This window comes from Jaculus jaculus, chromosome 7 (genome assembly GCF_020740685.1).
Source record: "Jaculus jaculus isolate mJacJac1 chromosome 7, mJacJac1.mat.Y.cur, whole genome shotgun sequence".
In the NCBI taxonomy this organism is placed as follows: Eukaryota; Metazoa; Chordata; class Mammalia; order Rodentia; family Dipodidae; genus Jaculus; species Jaculus jaculus.
This window is the reverse complement of record NC_059108.1, coordinates 49,786,240-49,796,954: the sequence shown is the minus strand read 5'-3', so window position 1 is coordinate 49,796,954 and position 10,715 is coordinate 49,786,240. Positions and strand designations below refer to the sequence as shown.

Here is a 10,715-nt window from a genome sequence, read left to right as displayed (position 1 = left end):
TAATAAATTCCTAGGTATCAAAATCAAGTCAGTTGTTTTTAAAGAAAAAAAAAAGCATGCATAAATTCTACCAAGCATGTCCAGCTTTATATTTACTTATTTTTTGTTTGTTTGTTTTTTGAGGTAGGGTTTCACTCTAGCCTAGGCTGACCTGGAATTCATAATGTAGTCTCAGGGTGGCCTCAAACTCATGGTGATCCTCCCACCTCTGCCTCCCGAGTGCTGCTGGGAGTACAGGCATGTGCCACCACGCCCGGCTAATGTCCAGCTTAAAAATCTTTTTTTTTTTTTTCTCCGAGGTAGGGTTTCACTCTAGCTCAGGCTGACCTAGAATTCACTATGTAATCTCAGGGTGGCCTCAAAAACTCATGGTGATCCTCCTACCTGGGCATGTGCCACCATGCCCAGCTTCTAAAGATTTTTTAAAATACTTATTCATTTAAGGGGGGGGGGGCAGATAGAAAGAGAAAAGGGTGCCAGGGCCTCTAGCCACTGCAAACAAACTACAGACACATGCAACACTTTGTGCATCTGGCTTACATGGACCCTGAGGAATCAAACTTGGATCCTTTGGCTTTGTAGGCAAGCGCCTTAACCACTAAGTCATCTCTCAATGTCCAACTTTTTGACACTGCATTTTCATCTACAAAGCTCACACTTGAGAACAACATAATTATGTTACAAAAATTAAATTGTAAACAAAAAAAATCTCAAAATTCTTTCAGTTTAGGACTTAGTGTTGGGATGCACTCATAGCTGTCCTATATCATATGCATCCAGCATGTTGGACACATTTAAAAATTAGTTCATTTAACATTAATGTAATAAATGTGGAAGTATCTTACATGCATATTACTTCTAGAATAATGTCTAAACTAGTATTTTAAATTTTTCTATTTTAAAAGATGATGAAATATTGTCATTATGTATCTGACTCATACCAGGTATGGATATTTATTGTAACACCTATAAGAAACAGGTGCCCCATCCTCCAAAGCTTAGGGTCCATTGTGGAAGAGGTGGTGGAAAGAATGTAAGAACCAAAGGAAGGGTACCACTCCTACAAACAACTGTCTGGACAGAATTTGGCCTCCATATACAAGACCTTGCAGTGCCTAGCAATACCCACACCAGACCCTCATAATAGGAGAAAAAGATGATGACATCAAATTAAAAGAGACACTAATGGAGAGGGGGAGGGGATATGACAGCAGAGTTATGAAGGGGAAAGTGGAGGAGGGGAGGGAAATACCATGGTTTGTTGTCTGTAAGTATAGAAGTTGTCAATAAAAAATACACATGTTAAAAAAAAGAGGTACCCATCCTATGAAAAGGATATGCCTCTTAATCTTTTCTAGGAAAGAAATGAGGCAATAATATTTACATTTGTCAGTGGAGATAATTGCTACAACAAGATGGTTGATTTGAATAAAGAAATTCAAGATTTCTCAAACCCATTCACTCTGGTCCTAAAATCTTCAATGTTGATCACTACAATTGAACAGAAAAATTTTAAGCTTCCTTTTAGAGGACACAACTGTGCTCTACAGATAAACAAAAATGTCTCCATTTCCAATGATAAGTGAGGTTGGGAAGATGGTTGAGGAGATAAAGCACTCACTGCTCAAGTTAGAGTACCTGAGTTCAATCCCCAGACCACATTAACAAACTAGAAATAGTGGTATGCTTTTGTGATCCCAACATGCTGACACAGATGGTAAGATGGCAGATAGAGATGGGAGAATTTTCCAGAAGGGAAGCTTGTGGCGTGAAGCAGCAAACAGTGGTAGAATGAAAGTCCAGAGCAAGAAACCCTGCCTCACATGACAGCAAAGGCAGAAGAATAACTTGAATGCTGTCCTCTCCACATGCATGCCAGGGCATGCCTGCACACCCACATGAACACACACATACACACACACACACAAAACTATAAAAAATCAAGAGAAACCGGAAAATTCAACAACTTAAAAACAATTATGAAATACCATTTTTATAATTTATATTTTATATGCTTTTACAATCTTTAGCATTCATCCATATATCATAACACTGGTAACTCTGCTAATGTTAAAAAGGTTATCTTTTTGTTTTATTTATACTCTCATTGGCTTGGAGTTCATGTGATTAGACTACACTGCAGGGCCAATGGGGTCCCGGAATTCTCCTCTTTCTCTGTCTCCCAGCACTGGAATTACAAATGCCCAGCATTTTTACATAGGTTCTCGGTTTGAACTCAGGTCCTCATGCTTGCAAGACAAGCATGTTACCAACTAAGCTATCTCCCCAATCCAAGTGTCAGTCTTGGTTAAATGTTTCCATACATGTCCTTTCCTTTCCTGGCACTCACCTGACATTTGCTTGTAGTGTTGACAATTCATTGGCATTAATGATTAGGATGTAAAACCAATCAGTTATGTTTTAATTCAATAATACTACATCAATGAATTTTGAGTAGTACTTTTTTTTTTCAAGGTAGGGTCTTGCGCTTGACCAGGCTGACCTGGAATTCACTATGGAGTCTCAGGGTGGCCTTGTACTCATGGTGACCCTCCTACTTCTGCCTCCTTGCACCACCACGCCCGGCAATTTTAAATAGTACTTTTATCACCAAGTTTTGACAGTTTGTTTGAATTCTATAAGAAGGAAACTATCCTGCTTTTGCTACTGTTTCATTATTTGGTGTCTGCTCTATGCCCATTAAAATAAAAGCTAAGTCTACTTGAACTTTCTTTTTTTTTTTTTTTTTGTTTATGTTCAGGCCCTTGCACATGCTAGGTAGGTGCTGTCCCACTGAGCTATATTCCCTGCCATTCACCTGAAATTTTTATATTAAACAATGCTTGTTAAAGACAAAAGCCATGTTAATATTTATTGAAGTAGTAAAAAAATGTATTCTATTTTGCTATTAACATTCTTTGTAATTTACAAATATAATTTATGATTTACACTTCAAATATATCCTTATACTTCAAAGTATCCTATGGTCCTATGTGGTATCAACCTTTATTTACCAATTCTGCATGGCTATATTTTGGTTTTAGCAGACCACTTGCAAATTATCTTAATTTCAGCATAAATGCACTGCAAATGATATGTTTATGAAAGGTTTCAATATTCTCAGAACCTCAAAGCTATAAACTAATCAATATACTGTTTGTAAATCCATACTACCAAAGTTACAGATGCAGGGGTTTTGTTTTTGTTTTTGTTTTTTGAGGTAGAGTTTCACTCTAGCTCAGGCTGACCTGGAATTCACTATGTAGTCTAAAGGTGGCCTTGAACTCACAGTGATCCTCCTACTTTGGCCTCCCGGTTGCTGGGATTACAGGTGTGCACCACAGATAACTTTTTTGTTTTGTTTTGTTTTTCGAGGTAGGGTCTCACTCTGGCTCAGGCTGACCTGGAATTCACTATGTAGTCTCAGGGTGGCCTCAAACTCTCGGAGATCCTCCTACCTCTGCCTCCCGAGTGCTGGGATTAAAGGCGTGCGCCACCACGCCCGGTTCCAGATATACTTTTTATATGATTAAATTACATAGGACAAGGTGATTATGTTATATTAGGCATTAGTTCATATAATTACAAGAATGTTTCCCATACAATAATATACATATATCACTGAATGGCCCTAAGATGATTTTAAGTGGAGTGGCACATGGATGAATAACTTCTCTTTAATAGTTATAAGTGTATTTTAATACATTTTCGAAAAATAACAATCATGTAAAATTGAACTATGATTGCTCAAAACAAAAGCTAAGCTTGAAAATAATAAAAACAAAAAAGTAAATTATGGCACAGATATACATGTTCAGAAAGGTGTTATTACATGTAGGAGACAGTGTTCAGGAATGAATGAGGCATCATTTTTGAATGTCTGCAATAATGAGTCATATCATGAAGGGGGTTTGTCTACTATCACTTTTTTTTTTTTGTCTTTTGCACATGATTTTACATTTAAGAATATCATTTTGAAAGCACTGCATGAATTTTTTTATTTTATTTTTTCGAGGTAGGGTCTCACTCTAGCTCAGGCTGACCTGGAATTCACTATGGAGTCTCAGGGTGGCCTCGAACTCACGGCAATCCTCCTAACTCTGCCTCCCAAGTGTTGGGATTAAAGGTGTGCACCACCTGCCCGGCAGCATTGCATGAATTTAACTTATTTTGAAATGTCTCAACAGAAGAGTGAAAAGGGTAAGGAATATTGAAGGATGTGCATTCCTACAGAAGAGACAACTACAAAGGCATGTTACCATTGTAGCACAGAGTGAAAGTGAGCCAGTGTGAACAACCATAAGCAATTAACAAAGAATTACAATATTCTTTCATAAAAAAGAAGATAAGCTTGTGCATTAAGTGCTCTTGATTCTGGAACCACCTGCACATGAGTGTCACTAACATGGACCCAGTGGCCTCCTGATTCATTATCGGGTTCTTTCAAACCTAAGAAACAAAAAGAAGTATAATGTTACAGTTAGTATGTTTTATGTTCTCTAAGTTATAAACAGCAACATATTCATTATAAACAATATTTATCTTTTGCTAAGATATTATCTTAGGAGTCTTCTTTGGGGGAAGGAGGGTGTTTCAAGGTAAGGTCTCACTGTAGCTCAGGCTGACCTGGAATTCACTATGTAGTCTCAGGGTGGCCTCGAACTCACAGTGATCCTCCTACCTCTGCCTCCTGACTGCTGGGATTAAAAGTGTGTGCCACCATGCCTGGCTAGGAGTCTACATTTTCATTGATTAGACATTACCCACAATGAAGTCATTCTTGCAAATCACTAATATTATAGGACTGATTCATAATTATTTCAAGTTAATAACATTTTAACTTAAATATTTAGTGAAATATTAGCCTTAATTACTCAGATAAAATAACCATTTTCACGAAAAGGGAGAAGGAAAAAGCAAAGTTAGTTTGATGATCCATAAGCAAAGAAAGTTTTCAAAACCAACTTTATTCTGAGGCTGAACACGTCTTCAGAAATGTTTGAAACTGTTGAGTAAAATTCTAACTTACTGCAATACCTTAAAAAGACTTTGTCACTTCATGTCACCTAAAAGGAAGCAGCTGTCTTGTGATAGTTGAGAACCTCTAAAGATAAACACTTAAAAAATACTCTTATTCACAATTTTCACTTAACAAAATAAACCCACCTGAGGTACCTGTGAAACAATAACTTCTTTTAAAGAAGATAAAATAAACACTTTTTAAAAATTCATTTATTTTTAAGAATAAAATATCCTCAGAATGACATACCAGATATATTTTTCCTCCCAGTGATATGTTCGAGTAATCTTGTGGAGGGTGCTTTCACTTTCACATAAGCAGTGTAATGGCCACCTCTCATTGAACCACTGTGCTCCACTATGCCATAGAGACCATAGAGAACTTTATCTCCCACACTTAAATTCTTTTAAACAAAGAAAAAAATCACATTAATAACATTTAATGAAACATTGTATGCAAACGTAAAGATCTGCTGAATATAAAAGAAATGAATCATTCAAACTACACTGAGAAAATCTTGATGAAAGAACACAATGCTCCCTATAAATAGCATTATGAGAAGAAAGGAGAGAGGATTAGCAAACTCCAGTCTTCTTGGACTTATATAAATACCACTGATACCACTGCCTATTTTCAATAAAAAAGAAAGAGGAACAAATGTCAAAATCTAAATTATGGGGCTGGAGAAATGGCTTAACGGTTAAGGTACTTGTCTGCAAAGCCAAAGGACCCAGGTTCGATTCCTCAGGCCCCATATGAAGCCAAATGCACAAAGGTGGCACATGTATCTGGAGTTAGTTTGTAGCAGCTAGAGACCCTATTGCACCCATATTCCTCCCCCCCTTCAAATAAATAAAAATATAATATATTTTTAAAAAATTTAAATTACAACAAACTTAAGGAAGTTGACATGGTCTCTTCAATAAACTGCAAGACAGCAGGGTATGGTGGTGCATGCCTTTAATCCCAACACTTGGGAGGAAGTGGTAGGAGAATCATCTTGAGTTCTAGGCTACCCTGAGACTACACGGTGCATTCCAGGTCAGCCTGGGCTAGACAGAGACCCTATTTCAAAAGACCAAAACAAACAAACAAACTGCAAGAAAAAAACAAACCATGCACTAAAATTGTCATTAAGATATCATCAAGGGCTGCGGAAAGATTGCTTAGTGGTTAAGATGCTTGCCTGCAAAGCCAAAGGACCCAAGTTTGATTCCCTAGGACCCAAGTAAGCCAGCTGTACAAGGTAGATCCATGCGTCTGGAGTTTGTTTGCATCAGGGAGAAGGCCTATCATACCCATTTTCTCTCTCTCTGCCTCTTTCTCACTCTCAAAACATTTCATCAAAAGAAAAACAAAAGGATAAGATAGGGGAAAAAATCATCAAGGGGTTTGAGGGATGGTTCAGTGGTTAAAAGCCCTTGCTTCAAAGCTAAGGTTCAATCCCCAGCCACCCATGGAAAGCCCAATAGGCATTCATGTAGCAGCAAGAGACCCTAGAACACCTCCTTTCCCCCATACATATCTACATGCATGCACACAAAAATAAATTTAAAAAATTCTAAATAAAAGACATCAAATCATAACATGTGGCCCCTTGTTTGCATATTAATTCATTTTAAATATTAAGTTTGTGAGACAATTGGAAATATGAATGTTGGATGATAGGAAGGACCTGTAAATTTTTTTTTTCCCCTTGAGGTAGGGACTCACTCTAGCCCAGGCTGACCTGGAATTCATCATGCAGTCTCAGGCTGGCCTTGAACTCACAGGGATCCTCCTACCTCTGCCTCCCAAGTGCTAGGGTTAAAGGCATGTACCAACATTCCTGGCTAATTTTTTTTTAATTTATGTTTATGTTAAAAGGTGTAGGAAGACTTGGGATGTAGCTCAGTGGTAGAGCACTTGTCTAGCCATATGTGATACCTTGGATTCAATTACCAGCACCCAAATTCCTAAAAGAGAAATTCACAGAGGACAATATATAGTGGCACACGTCTGTAATCCCAGCACTTGAGAGTCTGAAGCAGAAGGATCACAAGTTCAAGGCCATCTTGGGCTACACAGTTTAAGAAATATGAGCGAGATGAGGGGAGGGGAATGGAGGGAGGCAGATGCTGTTTCTTCTGTCAAAAGATGCCATTCTGGGGCTGGAGGGATGGCTTAACAGTTAAGGCATTTGCCTGCAAAGCCAAAGGACCCAGGTTCAATTAACCAGGACCGACGTTAAGTAGATGTACAAGGGGGTACATGCATCTGGAGTTCATTTGCAGTGGCAGGAGGCCCTGGCATGCCCATTCATTCTCTCTCTCTCTCTCTCTCCCCCACCCTCTTTCTCTGTCAAATAAATAAATAAATAAAAACAAAATATTTTTAAAAGATTGCCATTATGTAGGAACCCCTCCCTCTTCCTCAGTCAGCTATTCTTGAGACCAGAAGAGTCAACAGTCCTTGAAACCAACGTTTCTACTTCTGCATTTGGTAAGAGTTACAGAAATCTTCTATTCCTTTAGGTTTCCCCTTAAATCTTTGTGGTTTTTCTATCATAGCCAATTGTGTGAGAGTGTGAGGTTGAGTTCTGACTAGTTAGAATGACACACAAGACTCTCATGCTACTAGATAAAAATGCCAGCTGACTTCCTGCAGGTGTGCCTTGACTGTCTGGACTCTATGGCTACTGCACCCCCCTGCAGAAGTAAACACTGCCTTGCAAATACACTTTTGATTGTATGGTTATTTTCATACACTAGACTCATTTCTTTTAATTTTTTTATTTTTGTTATTTGTTTTGTTTTTGAGTTAAGGTCTTGCTCTATCCCAGGCTGATCTAGAATTCACTATGAAGTCCCAGGGTGGCCTCGGACTCTTGGCAATCTTCCTACTTCTGCCTCCCAAGTGCTGGAATTAAAGGCATGTACCACAATGTTTGGCTCTTAAAAACATTTTATTATTTATTTGCAACTCATAGACTGCTTTGTGGATACTGGGGATTTGAATATGGGCCCTGAGGGTTTGCAAGCAAGTATCTTTAACCACCAAGCCATCTCTCCATCCTCCCTAGACTCATTTCCAAGCACAGTAATACCTTGTCTCACAACAAAACAACAGAAAAAAAGTTAAGGGTCATTCTTATATTTTAGACATACATGTTGAAATAAGACTAAAATGATGCTTGACTCATTTCAAAACAACAGTATAAAGTGAAAAAGCATAGATGGGCAGGACTGACCTGAGATCTGAGGTTTTAGGACTTGATCTTGGAGGTTCATTGGAATATTCGGTATACATCCCCCCTCCCCAGGTAGAGACTTGCTCTAGCCCAGACTGACCTAGAATTGACTATATAGTCTGTGGCTGGACTCAAACTCACAGTGATCCTCCTACCTCAGTCTCTCAAGTGTTGGCTAAAGGCATGCACCATCATGCCAGCCTTCTGTCTACTTTTATATATGTTAGAAATTCTCTACAATAGGAACTTTAAAAAATACAATGACCCCACATTTTAACATGGAACTTAATAAATTTTATTACTTATCAAATTCTAACAGTACTGACCTGCCAATGTACCAAAAAGAATACATTCAAGAATCTTACTACATACCATAAAACCTAGACTTCTAGCCAATAATTATAAACACAATACTATATTGTCCTAAAATTGTTTGGTTCCTCCAAGAAAAAGTCATCAATTTTGTTTTGTTTTGTTTTTTGAGGTAGGGTTTCCCTCTAGCCCAGGCTGACCTGGAATTTACTATGTAGTCTCAGGGTGGCCTCAAACTCTCAGTGATCCTCCTATCTCAGCCTCCCAAGTGCATAGATTAAAGGGGTGCACCGCCATGCCCAGCTCAAAAGTCATCAATTTTACCAACATATTGAAAAAAAGTATATAATTTTTACATGTAAGGACTTGTAAGCAATTATAAATGGATCTTCTCTCTACACGTAGTTAGTAAGGGATTAAACAACTAGTATAACTTGTAAAACATATATTCATGAACTCCACAAATGCCTTAACTACTATTCATTAAATAGCTTGTACCTAAATGAACAAGAGAGAGTACAAGCCAGCACACTTCTCTCAGCAGTTCGTCTTCTAACAATGCTAACAAGCAGCTTGAATTTTCATGAGCAATGCCTAATGCCTTACTCATCTTTCTCCCAAAGAACAAACATCATATTCACGGAGGCCCACTCCACTGGAGGAAATACATAGCAGGTCTTGAAAACCTACTCAAAAGTCTATGGGGAGGTCATGAGCCCTAGGACAGTAAAACCTGCTGTTGGCTGGCTAAATGCATATATTATGCCCACAAACTGCCCTGTAGGTACTCTTTTATGTTTATGCCCATATAGTAATGTTACTCTGACTCCTGGTTAAAGAAATTTCTCTTTTCAGATGGCAGTGACCACTGGTATGACTCAAAAGTCACCATAGTGTTGAGAAGAAATGACAATGGAGTGTTCAGTACTGACACATCTCTATCACACCCTCGAAGGCTCTGGGTCCATTGCAGCAGAGGTGGTGAAAAGAAAAGAGCCAAAGGAAGGATAGGGATTACAATGCAATCTTCCAGACACAGAATGGCCTGGATATCCATAACCTGACACTACCTACACAAGACCTTCATAATAGGAAGAAAAGTGACATCAATATAGAAGAGAGACTAATTAAAAAGAAGAAGGGATTCAATGGAGGGTGGCTTTGAGGGGGGACAATGGCAGTGGGGAGGGAATTATCATGGTTTATAGTCTATACTTATGGAAGCTGTCAATAAAAAGCTTTTTTAATACAAAAAAGTCATATTCAGGGCTGGAGAGATGGCTTAGCGGTTAAGGCATCTGCCTGCAAAGCCAAAGGATCCTAGTTCAATTCTCCAGGACCCACGTAAGCTAGATGCGTAAGGGGACGCATGCATCTGGAGTTCCTTTGCAGTGGCTGGGGGCCCTGGTGTGCCCATTTTCTCTCTCTCTCTCAAATAATTAATTAAATATGTTTTTCAAAAAGTCATATTCAGTGTATTAATGTGTCACAATTATTCATTAACTTCACCATGAAAATTTCCTTTGAGAATTAGTTTATACGAAGAACAGAAACAAAAACAAAAACATAGCCTTTAAGTAACACAGAATGCTTTTAAGCATATCATTTACAAGATAGTAAGTATCTTAATATACTGTACCTTACAAGTAGCAGAACAGAATGGTGCTAAATCAAGCGTAAGTGGAAAATCTACATGTCTGTTTACTTTACGAAGACTCAAGCCAGCCTTGAAAAGACCAAAACACAAAGTTTTTAACAAAACAAATTTAATTAAATATAAGTACTGTGTTGATTAAAGCTAAAAGAATTTTGGAAGTTAATTTTTTCATACATATAAATAAAACTTAACTAGTAACAGTCAAATCAATTTTGGCATATTAAAAATTAGATAAGTAGCCGGGCATGGTGGCACACACCTTTAATCCCAGCACTTGGGAGGCAGAGGTAGGAGGATCGCCATGAGTTCAAGGCCACCCTGACAATGAGACCCTACCCAAAAACAAAATAAAAATTAGATATCAAGCCAAGCAGGGTGGCTCATGCCTTTAATTTCAGAGCTCAGGAGGTAGAGGTAGGAGGACTGAATGAGCTTGACACTAGCCTGGAAGAGTGAGTTCCAGGTCAGCCTGATCTAGAGTGAAACCCTATCATATA

The 10,715-nt window shown here is 38.3% G+C and overlaps 1 protein-coding gene across 5 annotated transcripts in view; it reads right to left on the bottom strand.

The window, feature by feature from the left end:
* Positions 1-3,397: 3,397 nt before the first annotated feature.
* Positions 3,398-10,715, bottom strand: part of Usp45 (ubiquitin specific peptidase 45) — a 122,385-nt gene continuing 115,067 nt past the window's right edge. For all 5 annotated transcript variants that reach the window (XM_045155013.1, XM_045155011.1, XM_045155012.1 and 2 more), the window contains 3 exons: positions 10,201-10,287; positions 5,270-5,423; positions 3,398-4,449 (listed from right to left, as the gene is read on the bottom strand). In XM_045155013.1, coding sequence (XP_045010948.1) covers positions 4,319-4,449; positions 5,270-5,423; positions 10,201-10,287 — 372 coding nt within the window. In that variant the 3' untranslated portion in view covers positions 3,398-4,318. The remainder of the gene's footprint in view (positions 4,450-5,269; positions 5,424-10,200; positions 10,288-10,715) is intronic.